Genomic DNA, 23,201 nt, shown 5'->3' on the forward strand with positions numbered 1-23,201 from the left:
TAGGTTTCCTCTCAGCCTCTTTCCTTTCAATAATAGCTTCACCATGGCCTTACCCCCTCCTTTACATTGTCTGGCTGTAGTGCAGATCCACCTTCTGAAGACTGCCGTGAGGATCAAACACAATCTATCTCAGGCCATCTGTCCCTCCCTCTATTGTCATAATTACTAGCTAGCAGGAATCTTTGTGTTCTTAATATTTCTTGGATCTCATCTTTCAAGATCTGAATAATCCTAAAATCATTATTTCTAAACATCTCTTTCCTTTCTCTTGTTATTTTTAGGTCCAGCTGTGGTCCCTCACCAATATTATGGCGTCACTCCATGGGGCGTCTATCCTGCCAGTCTTTTCCAGCAGCAAGCTGCTGCAGCTGCAGCAGCAACAAATTCTGCTACTCAACAGAGTGCTCCACAGGCCCAGCAAGGACAGCAGCAGGTAAAGGCAACACAGCCACTCCTGTGAGGGCAGCTCATGGTATGAGCTACTCACAGGCAATGTCCTCTTCATCGTAGACCAATGAGTGCTTATGTGTGCTCATAGGTGGTGTTGATCCTGTTCATAAAACAATTGAGTGCGTGTGTGCAACTCACAAGTGATCCCCCTCTTCATCATAAAATACTGAGTGCCTATGTATACATACCTGCGTACTTGCTCCTGTGCTCATTTAGCTATTTATATTATTATTGTTGGGGCTTATGTGCGCCAGAGGTTATCCTCTGTTGTCAGGAGCCATCCACCTCCCCCCCCCCCTTTTTTTTTTTTTTTTTTTTTTTTTTTTTTTTTGTGGAGACAAGCATTTGGCACCCAGATCTGGCGCTCACCAATTAGGTTGGACTGTCTAGCCATTGAGCCCAGGGATTTTCCTATGCTGGGGATTGAGTGCTGTTTCACATGCTCAGGCAGCAAACACTTCAGTGACTGTTCTTTCAAAAATGCCTGTACACCTGCGCTCCCTCCTTCATTTCTTTTCTTTGAGGTAGATTTCTATTATGTAGCACTGGTTGTTCTGGAACTCACTCTGTAGACCAGGCTGCTCCTGACTCAAAGATCTGTCTATCTTTACTTCCTTCTGTGTGCTGGGATTAAAGGCATATGTCACCACATTCTGCCAGGATGTCAGTTGTGCTTTTAAATCTAATTAAGTAAATGATACTAGTTTTGTTTGCTATTTTGGTACCTGTATGTCCCCTGGCATCTGTGCTCACACACACACCCACCCTGCTTTAAAAAAAAAAAAAAAAAAAAAAAAAAGATTTACTTATTTATTATGTATACCGTGTTCTGTCTGTATGTATTCCTACAGGCCAGATGAGGGCACCAGATCTCATTACAGATGGTTATGAGCCATCTATCATGTGGTTACTGGAAGAGCACCTGCTCTTAATGTCTGAGCCAGCTCTTCAGGTTGTGTCCCCTTTCCCCCTCTCCCACCTAAGTCAATGTTTGTCACTCTATGTAGCCCAAGATGGCCCTGGACTCATTCATTATGTAGGCTAGGCTGGCTTTGAACTTTCTACAATTGCCTATAGTTTTCTCTGAGTGCTGGGATTTTAGTTGTATGCCACTATATCAAACTTGATTCAAATTTCCTCTGAGAGTTACTTAGGGGGATATATAGTTAGTTACCTAGCTAGCCGGTATACAGTGGTTCTCTTCATTTCTCCATTCTGCAGCTGCCTGCTGAGTACCACTCACAGGACATTGTAGGGTTTTGCTAATGGCTTGCTGGCCAGAGTAAAGTTGTGTTTTTAAAGACTGAACTTAAAATCACTATGTTAAATGAGATAAGCCTGTCATATCTATTTTAACTTAAATGTGCGAAGTTTTGCCTCATTGTGTATATGTGTGCCTGGTGCCTGCAGAGGTCAGCAAAGTACATCAGGTTCCCTGGAACTGGAGTTGGAATGTGGTGGTTGTGAGCCAATTCTCCCCCCCCCCCCCCCCCAAGACTGGGTTTCTCTGTGTATCCTGGAACTTGCTCTGTGGATCAGACTGGCCCCAAACTCACACAGATCCACCTCCCTCAGTACTGCAATTAAAGGTGTGCACCACCATCTATGCTCAGCTTCCGTCACTTCTCTTTAGTTTTTAATTAATGGCTGTAGGTTTTTTACTACAAATCTGACTTTAATAAGTTGTTAGATGTATTAGTTGCTTTTCTCTTGCTATGATAAAACACACTGACCAAGGCAATTCATAGAAGGAAGTATTTAATAGGGCTTACAGTTTCAGAGGATTAGAGTTTATGGCGGTAGCAACAGTTGAGCTCACCTTTCAAACTACTAGCTTACCACCTTTGGCATACTTCTTCCTACAAGGCCACACCTCCTAGTTTTCCTGGAGACAAAGTAATCAAACACGAACCTGTGGGGGCCATTCTTATCCAGTGCTCCATACAAGATGAAAAAGAAAAAATCCTGCTTTGGTTTGGGAGTTTTCCCAATTGTTTTAACTTCAGAGTATTTTCTTAGCATGTATGAAACTCTGGGTTTCAAACCCACCATCATATATAACTAGTACAGGAGGAATGATTAAAACGTTTAGAATTACTCTTAGCTACATATTGAGTTTAAAGATCTCTGGAGGGGGGTAGAGTGTAATATGTATATGTACAGATAGACACCTCACATCTGTGGTTAGACCTGTGTGAACTGCTCTCTCCTATTCCTTTCTATTCTTCATACCCTCGTCAGGACCATGACATTACATTGTCCCCCTACCTTCTTCTCCCTGCTTTATATGTGTTTGCCTGCATGTGTGTCTGGGAGGCCAGAAGAGGGAATTGGCTCTATTAGAATTGGAGTTATAGGTATTTGTAAACTGCTACATGGGTGCTGGGAATTGAACCTGGGTCTTCTGTAAGAGTTCTTAATGTTAAGTTAAGCTATCTTTCCAACCCTGTTATTATCTTCCTTATTGCTTAGAGTGCACATACTTACATTTCTGTCTATTATGTGATCCATGGTAAGAGTTAACTATTTGATTAAAGAAGCAATCTCCCTTTGCTGTACTCTACTCTTACACACACACACACACACACACACACACACACACACACACACACACAGGTTTTTTGAGACAGGTTTCTCTGTATCGCCCTGACTGTCCTCAAACTCAGAGATCTGCCTGCCTCTGCCCTCTGAGTCCTGAGCTTTAAGTTGTTAGACACCTCCACCCTGTATATACTCTAATGTTTCTAAAGGTTGTATTTACAATTAAGGATACCAGAATGAAGTTTTAAACATATAATAGGATGCATTGAATTTTTATCATAATAGCTATGCTGTGGGATGAAACCATTATAAGAAACATTTTATTGCTGTGTGGTCCCAGGATAGACAGACAGACAGACATGTTTTATTATTGTGTGTTTTAAAAAAGCTGATTCTACTAGGGCATATTAAACTTCCTGTGAGATGGCATTTCTCCCTCCCTTTTCTAGGTTCTTCGTGGAGGAGCTAGCCAGCGTCCTTTGACCCCAAATCAGAACCAGCAGGGACAACAAACTGATCCCCTTGTAGCAGCTGCAGCAGTGAATTCTGCTCTTGCCTTTGGACAAGGTCTTGCTGCAGGCATGCCAGGTAAAGTTGTGCTATTATTGTTCTTAATATTTCTCTGGGCTTAAAAAGTGTGCACTTACGAGAGTGGGCAGTGCTTTTGGCTTGTCCAGGCCTGTTATGATTGGGGACTGGCAGGGATGATACATACTTGCCCTCACTTAGACCAGAGGTCATTGATGAGAGCGTTGTTCTGAGCCAGTCATTGGTCATCCTTAAATGTGAGAGATTTGTGAGAGTCCCACAGATTAGAATGTGAGGTTTGCCTTGACAACTTTTTTTTGGTCTTAGGGTGAAGAGTGGGCAGCCTTATGGAGGGATACTCTTTGGTTTTGATCTAAATGCTTATATATTTGAATACATAAGCCTATGGAGACCATTCCTTTCCAAACAACCACAACAGCTTAGAGTTAGTATAGATTTTATCAACTGGAATACAGATTTTTTTTTTTTTCCCTGTTGGTTACATCAGAAGCTTTATTCTGTCACACCAGTAGCTTTAGTACTCAGGCACTTTGCCACTGTTGTTAGCTCTGGAGCCTGTGACTTTAAGCACCACAGCATGATGAGACAGTTTGGTAACCTAGACAGCTATGGCTAATGGGCAGGTAGCATTTACAGGAGGGTAGAACCGGAGCCCTGAGAGATTGCATCATGCTACTTAGAATGGCTATGTGGTTTAATGCTTACAAATGTGTGTTTTAGGAATTTCCACCTAATACTTTGCACAGTGGCTAAAACATTGGCAGTGGAGGTTGATATTGTCTATGTATGTTGTTCACTATCCACAGGTTATCCAGTCTTGGCACCTGCTGCTTATTATGACCAAACTGGTGCCCTCGTGGTCAATGCAGGGGCAAGAAATGGCCTTGGCGCTCCAGTTCGACTTGTTGCCCCGGCACCAGTCATCATTAGCTCCTCAGCTGCACAAGCAGGTGAGCTTTATTTTGGAGGACTCTGAGAGGGGACTGATGGTTAGAGTATGTGATACCAATAATCTTCAGATTGGCTGTAGTGTGCTTTAACTGAAAAATTGCAGTATAGATTTTCTTACCCAGTAATATTTGAAAGAGAATCAGAGACTATAAGACAGTCTGGTGGATTTGGACTCTGTTGGTGGTTCTGAGGCACCTGGGTAGATGTGGGACCATGTACAGGGAATGGCACTTCAGACAGCATTCCAAAGGCCAACAGCACATTGATTTTCAGAGGCCTTTTTATTTGGGTGGGTGAGGATAGGTGATTTGTTGTTTTGGCATAGGGATGTGTTTAAGACTTGGGATTTGGATGTAATTTGAGATTTTAGGAAGTAGTTGTATGTAATGGGTCTGTGTAATCCTTGGGCCATTTCAGACTGGAAACATTTAAATCTTGTAGCATAGAGAGCTTGTCCTGTGGAATTTTCACTTCAAGTCAATAATAGAAGTAGATGGTAAAAACCTTTATATAAGGTCTGTGTCAGCCTTGAAAAGAGAATAGCATTTTTGGAGGGGGGAATGGATACAATACAGTATGGGTATTTGGGTAGTTCTTTCTTAGCCTAATAGTTTGCTTTCTTCCTCACAGCTGTTGCAGCAGCTGCAGCGTCAGCAAATGGACCAGCTGGTGGTCTTGCTGGAACCACAAATGGACCATTTCGACCTTTAGGCACCCAGCAGCCCCAGCCCCAGCCCCAGCAGCCCAGTAACAACCTGGCTTCCAGCTCCTTCTATGGCAACAGCTCTCTGAGCAGCAACTCCCAGAGCAGCTCCCTCTTCTCTCAGGGCTCTGCCCAGCCTGCCAACACATCCTTGGGATTTGGAAGCAGCAGCTCTCTTGGTGCCACCCTGGGATCAGCTCTTGGAGGTTTTGGAACAGCAGGTAGAAGTTAGAATGAGAATCTATTAAAATCAATTTGAATGAATTTTATAATCTTTCTGCAACCCTGACAGTGCATGACACCCTGCATAGGTACCACAGGCAGTCTGGATCAAATCAGTGAGAGTCTAGCCAGCCCATTTAACCTTTGAGATGTTGGATTATAGAAACCAAGTTATGCAGCTGGGGCCTCTTTTATGTTGCTACTTACCTATGTTCTCTTTGTCAGTTTGTTTCAGGCATTGAAAACTAAAGGGAGGTTCTTCCAGGCATTAGGCAGCATGTGGAGGGAACTAGGGCGGTGTGGATGTTAACCTCAGGGAGAAGGAATCACTGAGGGTCACAGGGCTGGGAGCTCCACATTCAGGAGTGTGCCAGGGCTTGGCTTAATTTAAACAGGACTACCTTAAATAGGAGTTTTATCCAGTGTTTTGAACAATGTTAAGGGAGATGCTGTGGAACATTGGGAGGAAGGATGCTAGTCTAAAACATTTTGTTTCGATTGTAGAAGAGTGCAAGAATGTAGTCTGATGGACAGTGGGATACTTGGAGTGGTTATCAGCAGTGTGATTTCAGAACAGAAGGGCATGTCTGAGAGAAGGTGTACTAATTGGAGCTGTAATCTAGCAGTAGCTCCACATGGAGCCCACCAAGACAATAGGCCTGCAAAAGACAGTCACGTGTAGTGGGGCAGTGCCCTGCTTACACATCCTTTTTCTGTATTCCATTTTTTCTGCCGGAATCTTTGGCTATTGAAAGGCATTCTTTCTAGTTCATTTCCTTTCACTTTCTCATAGCTCATGTGGCCGTCAAAGCTTTTTAACCTGCCCCCATCCAATAATATCTGTGACACCAAAGGAAGGTAAATTTGGCATATTTGTGTGATGGCTTGAATAAAAACTCTGTTAACCCAAGCCATGTCCTCTTTATTACCCTAGAACTGCTACATTAACAGTTAGGCTGTCTCTGCTGACACATGTGCGGTGGTAAGGAGTCTGGATCAAAGTGTTAGAACAGGCCACTGGGCTTGTTCTTCAGAGAACAGGCTGTTCTTATCTGCATTGTTTTAATTCCATTTTAGTTGCAAACTCCAACACTGGCAGTGGCTCCCGCCGTGACTCCCTGACTGGCAGCAGTGACCTTTATAAGAGGACATCGAGCAGCTTGACCCCCATTGGACACAGTTTTTATAACGGCCTTAGCTTTTCCTCCTCTCCTGGACCCGTGGGCATGCCTCTCCCTAGTCAGGGACCAGGACATTCACAGACACCACCTCCTTCCCTCTCTTCACATGGATCCTCTTCAAGCTTAAACCTGGGTAAGAACCATTACTCTAACACCACCTTGAACGATAGAAATTTCTTGCCACCAATGACATTACAAGTACTTTGCACAAGCAAAGGATATAAGTACTTTGTGGTCCCTCTATCCTACAAGTGTCCTGGTGTTCTGTGCCTTTGGTAAAAACTTCAAGTTGCTCAGGTTGTACCTGTAGCTTCACAACAGTTGGGGATTGCCTAGCATCTGGATACACCCTGTGTATTCACTCCAGCTTCAGCATTTTATTCTTGGGCAAACACAGTAAACCTCATCACAGTGAGGCAGGACACAGAGAGGAAAGCATAGTCACTAGTATAGCACCTGTAATGACACCACCCTGAACATGTTGCTTACTTTCTTTGTAGATTCTTCCCTCCCTTTTATATAAGAGTTAGTAGCTGGCTTTTTCACATAAAACTTTTCATTGATCCCCCCCCCCCCCCCCCCATTAAGTATTTATAAATTTGCTCCAAGCCAACAGTCTATTAATATCTGGATGTAGATACTTTCCCTTGTCATACATTTAAGGTTTTTTTTTTTTTCCCAAATGTGTGAGATTTTTAGAAGAGACATAGGGTTCCCAACAGCAGGCTTTAAGAGCAGTAGGAAAATTATAGTAGCACCAGGCAGGGATGCAGATTTCTTATCAAGAAACAAGGTATGCCCCTCTCTCTCGTTTCTCAGGTATGGATTTCGAGGTACTAATTTACTTTCCAGATGGGGAAATTTGAATTAGAGAAGTGGAGGACACATTTTATAAGCAAATGGCGAGGTGAGGGTGCTATTGTTTTGTGTTGGTGATTTTAAATGAGAGTGTCCTAGACAAATCAGCAAGGATATGCTTTCTAAAAGATTCTGCCTTTGCCCAGCATGTTTAAATGCGGCTTCAGGTACTTGGCAGTGAGGACTGAATAAAAGTGAATATCATGATTTCATTTGGAGAGACATTTACACAAACCAAGAAAAGTTTGATGATGTCTACAATAAATAGTTATTATCATCAAAGAATGTTGAGTTTAAAGACAGGGGTTTCATACTGTGTGTGTGGGGGGGGGGTGGAGAGGACAGGAGAGGAGAGGGACAGACATGCCCACATACCTGAGTGTGTATCAGAATGTGTGTGTATTCTTAATTGAAAAAGTACATTTCTTACTGGCTGTCCACATAGACAGATAAGCAGATGGGACATGTTGCACAGCAGTGTTTCTTAGTAACTGGAAGCCTGGCTGCTGATCAGGAGTGGGTGGATATGCTGAGAGAGAGAGGACTGGAAATTCATTCACTGCCTCAGTTTACCTGCCTCACTTCTTACGCCACCAGAAAGCACAGGACTAGGTTAGGAGTACTTCATTTCACAAGTGGGGAGCCTTCTCAGAGCTTGAGTACCTTGCCTTGTTTGTCTCAGATTTGAGCATATTATTTTTTAAAATTTTAAATCATACATTTTCAATGTATATCCTTGTTATGTGATATGCCCAGTATGTCTTTTAAATTAGCACATTATAACTAAGTCTATGAAGTTTTGTTGTTTGTGTGTTTTTGCTGTTTGTTTGTTTTGTCATTATTTTTGGTTTTTAGATTTTTTAAAAATGTGTTTAGGTGTATGTATGCTTGTGCACCCTGTATTTCCCTAATGTCTAAAGAGGCCAGAAGAGAAAGTCAGATAGATCCCCTGAAACTGGAGGTAAAGACTGTTGTGAGTCTCTGTGTGGATTCTGGGGATCTGTCCTGGGGCCAGAGGAGCAGCCTATGGCTTGTCTGCTGATCCATCTCTCCAATCTAGCTGTCTTCTAATGGAACTAGTTGAAAGAAAGGAAGGGAAGGTGGCAATCAGGTGTTGTTTCTCAGCTCCTGAACTTAGTACAATGGCTCTCAATGTTCATACTGAAAACACTGCTTGCAGGAGGCCTATCTGCAATCACAGACTCAGTAGTTAGCATGCCTAGTAATTATTTCTGTGGGCCTAAGAGTCCTCCGTTTTGAGTCCTGCTGTCAAGGTAAAGCTTTTACAATATTTACAACCTCTCATTCCTATTTGCACTTGATCCTGATCTTAACTGTAATTAACAATGATGAATTTAATTAGCATTTTATTTTCTCTCTTTTTTAGATGGGTCAGTGATACATTATATGTCAGTGGATAGTTCCTATTGAACCAATTTCTGTTTTTGTGGAATTTTTGTCCTGCCACTCACATTTCATGGGCATTGTTTTCCTGTTTTGGCTGTTACACATAATACAGCTGTAAATATTTTAATGCAGGCGTTTCTGTAGCTCTGCTGTTTCCCTTGGAGTAGATTGTGTGTTAGCTTTATTTTATGTTGAGATAGGGTCTTATATGTATTCCTGGCTGGCCTGGAACTCACAGATCTGCCTACCTCTGCCTCTCAGGTGCTAGGTTGTATCCAACTTTATTTTGAGAAACTATTCGTGTGTTCTATAGGTTGATGTGATGGCTTCACTTCTCACCAGAAGTATACGAGGATTCCAATATCTACTTCCTTATTAACATTTTTTGTGTGATAGAATCTTTTTAGTATCCCCCCATGACTTGAGATCCTAAGGTATTTTTGGAAGGAGGTAGAGACAAAGTCCCCTCCTCAAACTCAAAGCTCAAGCTCCCCTCAAACTTGTAATCTTCCTGCTTAAGCCTCTCAAGTGCTGGTTTTGTTTGTCTGATTTTTAAGATTTTTGAGATGGGGTTTCTTTGTCTAGCTTTGGACTGGAACTGGCTTTGTAGACCAGGCCAGTCTCAAACTCACAGAAATCTGCCTGCCCCTGCCTCCCAAGTATTGGGATTAAAGGTGTGCTAGTTTTATATGCCCTTGCCTTAGAGCATTTATTTATGTGCTTATTAATCTTGAGTTATCCTTGAAATCTCTCCTCATATGTTTTGCTCAAAAATTTAAAATTTTTGTCTTACTGGAATTATAAGAAGTCTTTGTTTTCTTGTCTTTTGTTTCTTCCATTTTAAAAATGGTATCTTCAAAGTGTGTCAGGTTTTAATTTTAATAATGCTTTATTGAGCTTTTGGCTATCTAGTAAATATTTTTCATAAGTCAAGGTCCTGAGTACATTTTCCTATCTTCTAAAAGTGTGTGTTTGTGTGTGGTGTGTGGTATGTGTTTTAAAGATTCATTTTTATAGCTGGGTGGTGGTGGCTCACTCCTTTAATCCCAGCACTTGGGAAGCAGATTTCAAGGCCAGCCTGGTTTACAGAGGGAGATCCAGGACAGCTAGGACTACACAGAAAAACCTTGACTTGATAACAAAAAAGATTCATTTTTATAATTTGAAATTATTTGTAGGTATGTGAGTGCAGGTGCCTTCAGAGTCCAGAGTCACTGGATCCATGGAGTTGGCCTTGGGAGTCTCCTGACATGAGTGCTGGGAACCATACAGTCCTTTGGGAGAGTAGCAAGTGCTTTATCCCAATTTTGATAGTTTTAACTCCTAAGGTTAATGAGTTCCTTTTGAGTTAATATTTTCCTCTTGGCTTATAGATGTCCAGTTGTTCTAGTACCTTTTTAAATTTTAATTTTTTATTTTATGCGCATTTGTGTTTTGCCTGCACATGTGTCATGTGAGGGAGTCAGATAAATCCCCTGGAACAGAGAGTTGTGAGCTGCCTTGTGGTTTCTGGGAGCTGAACCTGTATACTCTGGAAGAACAGCAAGTGCTCTTAACCACTGAACCATCTCCCTAGCCCATCCAGTACCCCTCCCTCCCTCCCTCTCTCCCAGTGTGGGTTAGATGCTACTGTGAGTGAAATAGTTTTCTAGTTTAGGAATGTTTGCTTTGCTATCAAAATACAACTGAGGCTTATATATATTTTTTAATTCAGAAAACTAATTGTTTTTTTCTGATAGTTTTAGGAAATTTTCAAGGTTTTCTATAAAATAGGATAGAGAGAAACATATATTTTGTCTGTATTCCTGGTCTTGGCGATAGTATATTTTTATTCACCCTAAATGTTTGTGAGTGTTGGTTATTGTAATGGACCTTTTATGAGGCCGAGAAAGATTCCCACAATTACAATTTGAGTTTTTTTGTGAATAGGTTTTGGTATTGCCAAGTAACTTCTGTCTTTGTTGATCATAGAAGAACTCATTTGTGAAGATTTTTGTTGAGTTGTTCATCTGTTTTCATGAAATATAGGTAGTTTGCTTTTGTGCAATGTGTTTGTGTGACATGCTTGGTGTCAGTGTGGTATTCACCTTTTATAAGGTCAATACTCTATTTCTATAGTTTCTGGAAGTTGTATAATACTGGCATTATTTTTCCTATAATTGTTTACAAAAGTTACCAGTAAAGCCATCTTAGCTTATTCATAGTAAGATTTTTAGTTACTAATTTATTTTTTTTAATGTCTAGACTTTTATGTATGTCTTTAGGTTTTGTGTTTCTTTTTTGTTTTTGAAACAGAGTTTTTCTGTGACTCTTTGTCTTAGAACTCATGGTAGACAGGCTGGTCTCCAGAGATATGCCTGCCTCTGCTATTTGAGTGCTAGGATTAAAGGTGTGCAGCACCACCACTGACTAGCAGGTGCTTTGTTTCTAAAATCAGGTTTGGTAATGGTAATTGGGCTTTTTAAGAGATGGGTCCATTTCATGTACATTCTCAGAGTTGTCATAAATTATAATTTGGACTGGTGTGATAGCTCAGCTGGTACAACTCTTGCCATGCAAATCTGGGGATCTATGTTGGATGTCTAGGAAACATAAAGGTATGTGTGTGTTCATGTTTGGGAAAGCATACTGAATATGACTCTAAGCAAGACTGGTGATATAAACAAACATTCATTCCACATAGTTGAGCTGTGGTCATTTAGCTCATTTACAGTGTACAAGAGGAGTTAGAGGAAGACCATGTACACACATTTTAGCTTAAAGAATCTCTCTCAGGAAAGGTGTGTGTGGGGGGTGATATCCACTGGGGCTGTTTCAGGAGTCTGATGTTAGTACTTTCTGTCCCATTTACCCATTTATCTGTGTTGTACCCACCATGCTCCTGTTCCCTGGTCTCTTTGTCTATGCATATGGTTTTCTGCAGTTCATAGGTTATAACTTACAAAGCTCTTGAGAATAAAAAGTTAGCTGAGAGAATTTGCTAGTCATAAATACATGAACTGTAATCCTCAGGCTTCTTGCCCTTTGGAGAGTTGTCCTTATTCCCACCTCCACAGTTGAAGCATGGTATAGTTCTTTTGTACTAAGTCCAGGGTAAAAGAGATGTAGGGGTTTTGTTTTGTTGTTAAGTCAGGGTCTTTCTATGTAGACCAGGGTGGCCTCAAACCCACACAGATCTATCTGCCTTCTGCCTGAGACTTCCTGTTGCTTCAGGGATTAGGTAGGCACCACACTTGGAAACCGCCATTTAATTTTTTTTAAGCACATAGATGTCTTTTCTGCTTAAATTTAACCTTTATACTCTGGTTAGACAAAAGCAGATTAGAAACAGGAACTTCTCCTTGGGCGCTTGTCATTTGTGATACTCACTGAATGGACTCATTTTAATATAGTTTTCTTTAATTTAGGACTACCAAGATGTGTTAATGTAGAAATCATTTTATTTTTTAAAATATTCAGGTGAACACTGCTGCCTCTATTAAATATTGGAGGTGAGGATGTAGCCTAGCGGTTAAGTTCTTTCCTAGCATGAGTGCCCAAGTGTCAGTCACAGAGGGGGACTTACGGTGTCACGGGTGGGGTAGTGGGATACCTGTAGGTAGACTGACTACTAGGACCTGGACAGGTGTGGGGTTTTGTTTGCATTGGGGGGGTGTTCATTCCTAGTCCAAGAGTAATAAGTTGGTCAGTAAATCCTGAAAACGTGTTGTTTACTGGGTGTGCTTTCAGAAAAGGATCATAGAACTTCAGGGTGCTTATTGGGGTTTTGTTTGTTTTTGTTTTGGTATTTCTTTAATGCATGCAGAATATATTACCCAAGAAAGTTTTTCTCCTTCAGAGATTTGTTTGTACTTCTTTTCTCATTAATAAAAGAGCCAGTAAGTCAAAATTTGAACATAAATATATAATTTAGGGGCATGTTAGCTATCATAACCTCTAGCTTTTTAAGTTATGTATTAGCATATTTTTGGCCACATTAACAAAGTCTAGCTATAATGCTAGCTTCAACGGTGCTGCATATACTAGTGTATATAACTGGAAACTTAGAGGTAAGGTAGTGTTGAAGTTTATTTGTTGCATTTCTGACTCTGGTGGCAAGGATCTGGCTTCCTTTCAGAATACCTTCTGCCTGAAGAATGAGTTAAATTGATTGATATAACTGAGCCTAAAAACAAACCACATACAGCTGTGAGAACTGTGACCTCAGGGCCAAGGGCCTTGTTTTCCATTCTCTCCATTAGAAGAACTGTGTTTGTTGCATTTTTGGGTGACAGCTTTTTCACTCAGTTTTATTTTCCTATTGGGTAAATGTGCCATTGAGAACCACGGGGAGCATCTATGGAAGAACTAAGCATAGACAGACATACAGAAACTGTTTCTGAGTGTCAGTGTGTAACTTTGAGTAGTAGTAGTAGTTGTTGTTGTTTTTAGGTTTAATCACTTTGAGACCTAGACTTTTGAAGCTGGGTCCTGGAATTTGTGGAGAAATCCAAGTTAGGTTTCTTTCTATAGTTGCCATTACATAGTAAGTACTGTTCATAGCATATGGAGATGGCAGTAAGCAGTTCTGGTCGGTGGCATTGGTCAGTGGCATTGCTCATGGATTTGGAGTTGCTGCTTATCCCAGTCTTTGTGGTTGATAATGTGTTTCTCAATACTTAGCTGTTTTGTGTAGGTTTGAGGTTTGTTTACAATGATTAGGGGAAACAACCTGTTGCTGGAATGCACCTCAATGGTAGAGTTTTTTTTTTTTTTTGACTAGCATGCACAAGGCCCTGATTGCAGCCTTCTGAATGCCAGGAAAAAAAAATAAAAGATATCATATTCTTTGTTGTGCAATAAAAGTTAAAACATATGACCACTGGGTTTGAGGCCAGCCTGATCTATAAAATAAGTTTCAGGACAGCCAAGGCAGTTAGTTACATAGAGAAACATTGGGGTGGGGGTGGGGAGGGAAATCCCAGTACTTGGGAGGCAGAGGCAGGTGACTCTGAATTTGAGATAGTTGGGGTTACACAGAAAAACTATGTGAACCATAAGAAAGGTTGAAAACCAAGTGACCCTGCTTACTTACTATGTTAATTTGATGCTTGCATGCATGTTGTCAGATGGAGCCCAATAGTGTAGCTATGCTAACATAGACTCTACCACTGAGCCACACTCTAATAGTGCTTTACTTTTTGTTAAGTCAAAATTTTGGTCATAGCTCTGTCTTATTTAGGGACTCAAATTTATACCCTAATCACAAATGAGAGCAGTAGTACAAGTGGCATGAAGGCTGTTTATTGCTGCATTGTGTTAGACTTTGTTCCGTGGAAGTTATTAACAGCTGCTTATTGATGAGGGTGTTGGAAACTAGCCATCTGCCTTAGTTGGGAGATTTCCAATTCTGCTTGGCTTTCAAATTATTCCTTCAAAGAAAGCTTTCCAGGAGTTTGCTCTGCATACATTCTCAATACAGTACTGAGTAAGCAAGTGCCTACCCTGAGCTATATTTCCACCCCTGTTTGTGCTGATCATAAAGGGTGGGCTTCAGCTGGGATTGGAGGTTATTTTGGAATGGAGTGAGCGAATCCCTGTGGTGCTCTGAGTGTACAAATTCAGAGGCCTCAGTGTGCTTTTTTATTTTGAGTCCTTAACTGCGAGTTTGTGGCCCAATTTTATTTAAGGACATATATTATGTTGCTCCATTCTTTTTTACTCGGTTTCATTCTCCTTTTTAGGTAGTGCTGGGGATTGGATCTAGGGCCTCACACATGCTAGCAAGTGCTACATCTTTGAGCTGTCTCTCCAGCTCTATAGCACCAATTTTGTTATCAGTCTGCTATCAGTGGCTAAAACAACTACCAAACAAACACAACTCCAAAATAAATATTTCTTTCTCAAATTTTGTACAAATGTTTCCTTCCAGATTGGTGAGTGGGCCTTATGAAAGTCACAGTAGTAGTAGAATTGTCTGATCGTAACACAATGGCATGGAAGAAGTGAGGTGATGCAGGCTTGTGGGGGCTGGAGGGGGTGCTTTTTCCTGTTAAGTAAGGTTCCCGAAGCATGGACTCAAGGTTTTCTGTTCTGTAACCAACAGGAGGACTGACAAATGGCAGTGGAAGATACATCTCTGCCGCTCCTGGTGCCGAAGCCAAGTACCGCAGTGCAAGCAGTGCCTCTAGCCTCTTCAGCCCCAGCAGCACCCTTTTTTCTTCCTCTCGTTTGAGATATGGAATGTCTGATGTTATGCCCTCTGGCAGGAGCAGACTTTTGGAAGATTTTCGAAATAACCGGTACCCTAATTTACAACTACGGGAGATTGCTGGGCATATAATGGAATTTTCCCAAGACCAGCATGGGTCTAGGTAAGGACCTGGCTTTGTCCCCAGTATAACTGAAATTCCATGTCTCAGATAGATTCCACACCACAAAAATAATAGGACCTTTTATGATTTACAATATGTCTCTCCTGTGCCTCCCAGTGTTTTATTTCAGAGGGATATGGGCATGGGGTCATCAGATGATCAAATATTTGAAAAGAGCTTTTAGCAGCCTGGACCACGGACTTTGAGCAAACTTCTTGCATTTATTTATGAGTCAGTAGTCTATGTTTCTAGTTTGCAAGAATTTCTTAAAATACTATTGTTTGCCACTGGGCATGGTGGTATATACCTGTAATTCCAGTACCCAAGAGGCAGAGGTAGGGGGATTGCCACAAATTCAAGCCATCTTGTTCTACACTAAGACCACCAAAAGTAGCAGCCATCTCTACACTTGCAGAAACAGTCTTCTCAGGAAGCCCTGTGCATGCACTGCAGTAAGATCTGTTCTGGAGGATACATTGTCACTTTGCAGTGAGGATCTCCTGTTCTTAGGAGCAGGACAGGCGTAGTGCTTGCTTTTATCACTCCTTGTAAAGGGGGAAAGCTCTTGGAGCTCCCCAGAGAGACACACTGGGTTTAGGGACCCAGCAAGGTGAGATAATACCACTCACCCTCCTTCCCTTATCTGTTGTGGTGATCCCCCTCTCTGTGTCCAGGGAAATTCTTAATGGCCTCCCTGTTCTCTAGCTTCTGCCAGCCTCCTCACCTGAGGAGTGGAGGCCAGGTGCAGAGAAAGCAAGTTTTCCTATGTAGTCATCTAAATGAGTCAAATGAGTAGCACTATTCTAGATGCTAAAGAATGCCTCTTTTTATAGATGTGAGATATAGAATAAAGAACCATGAGCCTTAAGTTCCCAACCAGGGGCTGTTTTCTAAAGATCCAAGTCAAGCAGAGCTGGTGCTCTTTGTCCATAGGCCACCATGTAGTGCAGCACACTGGAATAGAATATACTCTTCAGAGTTGGACCGTGTTAGGGAAATTCAGAAATCTTCGTCGGGATCTTGAGGTTGGTTTAAATAGCCTGATGGCCCAGCATTCGGGTGACAGAGGTAGGAGGATCTGTCTGGCTTCAAAGCCAGCTTGGTCTACATAGCAGGTTTTAGGTCAGCCAAGGCTATCTAGTGAGGCCCTATCTAAACAAACAAACTCTTCAGCATTTTTTTGGGCACATGGGCCGCATGTTGTAGAACTCATCTATCAAGTGATGCCCTTCACACCTTTGCAAATCATGTCAGTGTGTGGTTTGATTGCCCCTTCACTCTGTTCTTCAGATTCATTCAGCTGAAACTAGAGCGGGCCACAGCAGCTGAGCGCCAGCTTGTCTTCAATGAAATCCTCCAGGCTGCGTACCAACTCATGGTGGATGTGTTTGGAAATTACGTCATTCAGAAGTTCTTTGAAGTATGTCTTTATTCTTTCTGCCTTTTGACTTTGAGAGTCTTCAGAGCATTTTTGTTGGCTTTTTGAAGCCCAGTTGCCCATATTAGCTTTTAAAATGAAGTGATAGGGTCTTTGTTACCAGGTGTGCCCTGGAACTATGGTTTGACAACTGTGTTCTCATGAGACCCAGCATAGTATGTAGACCAAACTGGACTGGAATTCACAGAGATCCACCTGCCTCTGCTTCTGTCTTCCAGGTGCTAGGATTAAAGGCACGCACCACCATGCCCGGCTTTATTTATTTATAATATTTATAATATATATATATGTATATATATATATTATATATATAATTGTTTTAAAAAATCATGTTTATATATGGGGGAAGGAAGGTGCCTGAGGAGGCGTTAGACATTGGAATCCTTGAAACTGGAGTTGGGCAGTTGTGAACTGCTTGGTGGGTGCTGGGAATCAAACTCAGGTCCTCTGGAAGAGTAATACTTGCACTTACCTGCTGAGCTCTACCTCTAGTCTCTAGCAGAGTTGTTTAGATGCTCACGAGTTACAATAAGACATTGTGAGAGTGAAAAACCATGAAAGATACCTAAGAACTTGGCTCTGTACACCAGCATCAGTGTTTTCATTGTGGCCCAGAGTTGTGTGTATGGGGACTTCCTTTGGCCTTGCCTCCTTGCCCATTAACTTGAGTCCTGGACTCTAGATTTCGTTGGAAATACATTAGTAATCAATAATGTCTGCTTTCTCTAATAATAAGTTAAAATTTCAAAGGCTTACGATTCATTTTTTACTCTTTTTATCTTGTTTGTTAATAGTAATATTGTCATTATTTAACAAACAAATCTACAAATATTTGTATGAAGGTTTAAGGGTGGCTTTCTCAGACTTTACCTGCCCATTTTCCTCGCAAACACTTAGTTGCTCAGTTATCCAGTAGCTCTAAGAAATCAGTGGCATGTTCAGCACTGCTATTCTGTCACTGTCATTAAAAGTGCTATTGCATATGCAGCTTGTGATGTCAGAACAAATGGGAAGTGTAGTTCTGTGATTTGGATCCAGCCAAAGACCCTCCCTACGTCCATGGGTAGAACATGTAGATATGGACAGTTCCATTATGGTTCTATTCAAACGAGAACAAAAACCCGAGGATGGAAAACCGTCCTCAGGAGAACACTGTATAGTGTAACATCTTGGGTTTCTTAGCTTCTCCTTTCAAAGGCTTCCATTTAATACCAACAGTACTTGGAAAACACTAAATCTTGAGAATGTTGTGTGGACTTGGCTTGTAGCAGACAGAGTCACTTGGGTGAAAGGGCCTGCCAGCACATAACGTTGCCCATATACATGGGCCGCCTTAACAAGTCATCACACTGATCTTAGGCATGTTGAACCTTGAAGACAGTCCCATCTCTGGTGTTGGAATAATAGGATATGGCTCCCTCCGTTTAGAAATTAATGTCAGTACCTTAATTCCTTGGGACATTAAATACTTCTTGCAAGGTGGCCAATACATTGCTGAGCATTAAACAAAGTTCCTCATGTCAGAAGCCGAGAACTGCTGGCTTTAGGGAACAGTGACCCCTTAAAAGGCATGGTTGACACTAGACAATAGGGCAACAAGGAGTCCAGCCTGAATACAACATGGGTTAAAGAAAACTTCCATTTGATGGTTTTATTTTTCTCCTTTATTTAAATAATAGTGTCTCACACATTATCTCTAGTTTGGCAGCCATGAACAGAAGCTGGCTTTGGCTGAGAGGATTCGAGGCCACGTCCTGTCATTGGCCCTGCAGATGTATGGCTGCCGAGTTATCCAGAAAGCTTTGGAATTTATTCCCTCAGACCAGCAGGTAATTGTAAGTTTCCCTTTCACTTTTCTCTTGGTGTTTCTCTGTGGTGTGTGCAGTGACCTCAGTAATGTCAGTATGGAGGTTCTTTGCTAGTTTTGGGGCCTTTCATGGCTTCCCATTTGCAGAGTAAGCAGGAATTGCCCAGTCAGTTTGTTTGCAATTGTCAAGTGGATCAGGTGTTTTGTGTGAAACTGTTTCCAACCTCTTTCATCTCTTTGACCAGTGCATAGCCTGAGTAGCTGCTCTTTTACAGGAAGGTTGTAGACACATAAAATGCTGCTTAACATTCTCTTCAAGTGACACCAAACATTCCACCAAACCTGAGTTTTGATTCAGGCTACTTGCCATCTCCTTCACTCTCCTTGTTCACCCATCACATGCTTGTGCCTGTTGTGTGTCAGTGCTGGGCAGCATGGTGATGACTGAGACCTGGTCCCTGTTGCTGGCCCACAGTGCAGTAGACAGGAGCAGTGGGAAGCAGTGCTGCCCATGGCGGAGGCCCTCACCTCACCCCACCCGTGCAGAGGCAAGGCAGGAGAAAGGAAATAGAGGTGTGAACAGATAGCTGCTGTGAGTGGGGGTTGATGGGGAGTCACCCAAGAGGCCCACAGGTAGGGAAGGCACACCACAGCTGTTTGTGCCAGGTGGTGCCAATGCCTCTGGCTTGCACCCCTCAGCCTTTGTGCTCTGGGCTCCCTCGGCCTTCTCAGTGGAGGGATTGCTGTTTTCTGGCAGTGATGACCCACTTGCCCTCACTGAGGACCAAGTTCGATAATGAGAATCTTTGTGATGGACTCGTTCTGAGCCAGGCAGAATCCCACCAGCTCTGACTCAAAGCCGTTCCACTCCCCGCCAGTGGTGCAGATGGTGACAGTTGAAGGCTGGTGGAGCCCAGGACACTTGGGACTGCATCTCATAGCAAGGCACTTGAAAATGCTGTGAAGGTGTGTGAGGTTGAGGATAGTTCTTTGTCAAACATGGTAAGAAAGTGCTGTCTAGCTCAGTGTGGAGGTACATAGTGGAATCCCAGCACTTTGGGAGACACCAGAAGCTCACACCAAGTTTAAAGCCAGTCATGGAAGGATAGATACTAAGATCCTACTCTCACCCTCCAAGAAAGATGTAATTACAGGCAGACCTGAGGCTAGTTTTTGTTGTTATCTACCATTCACTGAGTCATTATGAATTTTAATGTCGTCAGTTTCTATGGCCTTTTCCCCCCACATGGAAGCTTCTTTCTCTTTGATCATAATGACTACTTATTAAAAGAAAGCAGCCAGTCTGCAGTCTGGCCCTTTTATATATTTCTCTCCTCCTACCTCATGGGCAAGTTGTTTTGCCAGATTTTTCACATTTCCATGTCTTTTCTAGGAGCTATTGTTCTTCTTTCCCTCTCTGTCCTTCTCTGCATCTCTTCCTTCTCCACTTTTGTGGCAATGCTGGGGGTTGAAACCAGGATTTTTTCAGGTCGGGTGAGTGCCTTGCCACTGGCCTTGGAAGTCTTGTGCCTAAGGTGGTTTGAGCAGCTAGATTCATGAGCTTGTCCCACTAGGCAGAGAAGTCTTACAGTTGTCCTTTCTCTGACCCAGTTTCTCTGTTGCCTTTTTTGAGTTTGGACTATTCTTCTGCTGTGGACTATATACTTTGTTGTAGAATCACATTTATTATTTTATGAGATGAGTTTTATCATTTCTATATGTCTCCCAGGCAAATGGCTTTTTTCTGGTGTCGGGTTAGTAAATGCTCTTTTGTGATCACAAATGTCTTCTGTTAGGTGATATTTTAGTTCCTCTAGAGTCAATACCTCTGGGATCCATTTACTGTTCATAAATGGTGCCTGGTTAAAATGGCTGTGGCATTCTAGCAGATATACAGAGGAGCACAGAGAAGTTAAAACGCAGATGGAGTCAGTAGGGACCTGGGGAGCAGTTTCTGCCCAGCCAGGCTCAGCATTTCACTTCAGGTGACCTGAGGCAAGGAGTCTCAGGGAAAGGCTCCAGTCAAAATCCTAGCTGATTCCAGCACACATCCCAGCGTAGAGTATTTTTGTGCTGTTTGTCTACCTATTTGGTCACCTACTATTTGGACACTATAGACACTGGGAGCCATTTGAGACATGTTCTTGCCATATCTAGGTTAACCTTGAACCTGCTAGGAATGTACCATCAGCACCACTGGCTCTGTTTTACTCTGTTGCCCATGCAGGCCAGAATTTGGTGAATATCTCTGGCTGGCCTCAATTTGAGGCAGTCCTCCTTTCTCAGCCTCTCAAGTTCTCGAATTGCAGGGCCAACTATGTAATTGACAGGTATTTTCCAGAAAATGTGGACTGCATCTTTGCAGCCCATTGCTTGGGTTTGAGGCTTCACAGTCTGTCTTTTTGAACAAACTTTGTGATTTCTCTGCTCCTTTGCTGCCTAATGTGGTCTGTTAGGAGGTTAGGAGGGCTCAGCTCTCTTTCTCACCTGGGTAGGTCAACCCCCCCCCCCCCCAATAGCATGTATGTATGTATCTATCTATCTATCTTACATGGTTGTGAGTATGAGTATAATGAATTGTATGAACTTCTCTATCCTGAGCACTTCATATAGGCATCCCCCCCCCCCAATAGCTTTTCATCTTATATAGCCCAGGTCAGACTTGAACTTATTTCTGTAGATAAGACTGGCCTTGAACTCTTGATCTTTCTGCTTCCCTTTCCCTGTTGCTTAGATTACAAGGTATACCACTAAACCTTGACATGTTTTCAAATTAGTTTTCACTAGGGTAGCATAGGCTGACCTAGGAGTTGCTGTGTGGCAACTTCAGTCTATCTTCACATCGTAAGACCTAGAGTTACAGGTCTGTTCCTCTATATCTGGCTGGTGTCATTGTTTTTAGAGCCTCAACAAGTCTTTTCCAAAGTTCGATATTGTTTTAGGTCACACCTGCTTTCACTCGCTTGCTGTGTTGATGCATGGCTATAGTTGACTATTTTACTTTGATTGTCATGGATCTGTGCCGTGCTTTGCTGCTTGGTAGGGAGTGGGGATTGTCTGGGTATTTGCTGACTATGATTCTGGTGTTGCCTTTTTTGTCTCTAATAGAATGAGATGGTGCGGGAGCTAGATGGCCATGTCCTGAAGTGTGTGAAAGACCAGAATGGCAATCATGTGGTTCAGAAGTGCATTGAATGTGTGCAGCCCCAGTCCTTGCAGTTTATCATTGATGCATTCAAGGGGCAGGTAAGTGACTTGGGCTCATGTCATCAGCATGTGTCTCAGACTTCACTCACAAGCGTCTTTTCCCCTGTTGTCAACCTGGCCATGTTACCAGGTTTCTTCCCTTCATTCTGGGAGTCTGTCATGGAATTACATAGCTGGCAGCAGAGCTGCTAAGATGAATTTAATATTCAGATTATTTTACCATGGCTAGTTATTCCTGCCTATATATCACCCATCTGTCTATCTCTTTGCACCTTGCTAAAGTTAGTGGGACAGAGTGGTAAAAACAAAACAATTTGGTCAGATGAATCTAGATTCTTTCTTGGGAGGAGGGGCAATATTTCTCAAAGAAGTGCTGTGTCAAGCTTAAATGAAAGCGCGGTTTAGAGTTTTGTTTTTCAGGGTGGGGATTTGTTCTAGTCACTTAACACGTGCTTAAGGAAACTCAGAACCTAGGGGTTATTGGGAGACTTAGGTCTAGTGGGTCAGAGGGAAACACATCATTCACTGAGATGTTTGCAGCTGGAGAGATGGCTCAGTGGCTAAGAGCACTTATTGGTTTTGCAGGGGACCTGGATTCAGTTCCCAGCACCCACATTACATCTCTACTATTTGTAACTAGTTCCAAGGGATCAGACTCCACTTTTACATAATAAAATCTTTAAAAAGTCATTAAGTTAGTCAGAATATAAAACAGAATTTATGGGTTTGAGCTAAGCTTTTAACGGCTGAGCTAACCCTCCGGCCCAAAGAATTTACAACAAAATTAAAACAAAGGAGAAAATGATTGTCCTGCTTTTTGAGGGAGTAATGGGGAACCCATGAGCTGCAGCTGGTATCCATGCATTTTAATGTTGGGCTCTATCTCCAGTCCATGGGTTGGATGCCAGCCATTAAAACTGTCAAAACATTGGCAGCTATATTAGATGAAGAATTCCTACAATCAAAGGAAGCAGTATGTGGTGCTTGGGAAAAAAATGAACCAAAGATGAAGTAACAATTTCCAGAAGCACAGATTATCAGTTGATGAAGAAAGTACAAAATGAGGCTCAGAAAGAGACCTCACTATGCACTGTAAATTAATCAATATCTTCTTGATTTCAGAATTTTTATTTCTTTGATTCAGTATTTTAGACTAACTGCAAATGTATATGGTGAAAGACACGTTTAGCATGTTTTTTTTTTTTTTTTTTTAAAGGGCTGGAGAGGTGACTCAGCAGTAAGAGCATCGATTTAGGTTCAATTCTTAGCACCCACATGGTAACTCACAACTGTCTGTAACTTCAGTTCCAGAAATTCCAACACCCTCACAGATAGATAGATAGATAGATAGATAGATAGATAGATAGATAGATAGATAGATAGATGCATGCAAAATACCAGTGCATATCAAGTTTAAAAATGAAGAATAAAAACAAACAAGTAATGTCTGAGGACCAAAGTCTAGGTTTAAAAGTGTCATGTTTTGCCAGCAGCGTGCTAGGTAGACATTCTACACAAACAATGAATGTTTAGG

At 42.0% G+C, this 23,201-nt stretch overlaps 1 protein-coding gene and 2 non-coding genes across 18 annotated transcripts in view; all 3 read left to right on the forward strand.

Annotated features, from left to right (window-relative positions):
* Positions 1-23,201, forward strand: part of Pum1 (pumilio RNA binding family member 1) — a 109,123-nt gene that overhangs the window by 74,054 nt on the left and 11,868 nt on the right. For 10 of the 16 annotated variants that reach the window (XM_051188936.1, XM_051188935.1, XM_051188937.1 and 7 more), the window contains 9 exons: positions 282-433; positions 3,441-3,579; positions 4,347-4,490; positions 5,122-5,415; positions 6,494-6,730; positions 14,948-15,215; positions 16,506-16,635; positions 18,354-18,488; positions 21,569-21,706. In XM_051188936.1, the coding sequence (XP_051044893.1) occupies positions 282-433; positions 3,441-3,579; positions 4,347-4,490; positions 5,122-5,415; positions 6,494-6,730; positions 14,948-15,215; positions 16,506-16,635; positions 18,354-18,488; positions 21,569-21,706 (1,637 nt within the window). The remainder of the gene's footprint in view (positions 1-281; positions 434-3,440; positions 3,580-4,346; positions 4,491-5,121; positions 5,416-6,493; positions 6,731-14,947; positions 15,216-16,505; positions 16,636-18,353; positions 18,489-21,568; positions 21,707-23,201) is intronic. The other 6 variants (XM_051188938.1, XM_051188941.1, XM_051188947.1 and 3 more) reach the window with 3 other exon arrangements.
* LOC127225525 (small nucleolar RNA SNORD103/SNORD85) lies at positions 3,686-3,758 on the forward strand. Its single transcript, XR_007834808.1, has one exon. It is a non-coding gene; the product is annotated as a small nucleolar RNA SNORD103/SNORD85 (small nucleolar RNA).
* LOC127225523 (small nucleolar RNA SNORD103/SNORD85) lies at positions 19,210-19,292 on the forward strand. The gene has a single exon (XR_007834806.1). It is a non-coding gene; the product is annotated as a small nucleolar RNA SNORD103/SNORD85 (small nucleolar RNA).

Source organism: Phodopus roborovskii, unplaced genomic scaffold (assembly GCF_943737965.1).
Source record: "Phodopus roborovskii unplaced genomic scaffold, PHOROB, whole genome shotgun sequence".
NCBI lineage: Eukaryota > Metazoa > Chordata > Mammalia > Rodentia > Cricetidae > Phodopus > Phodopus roborovskii.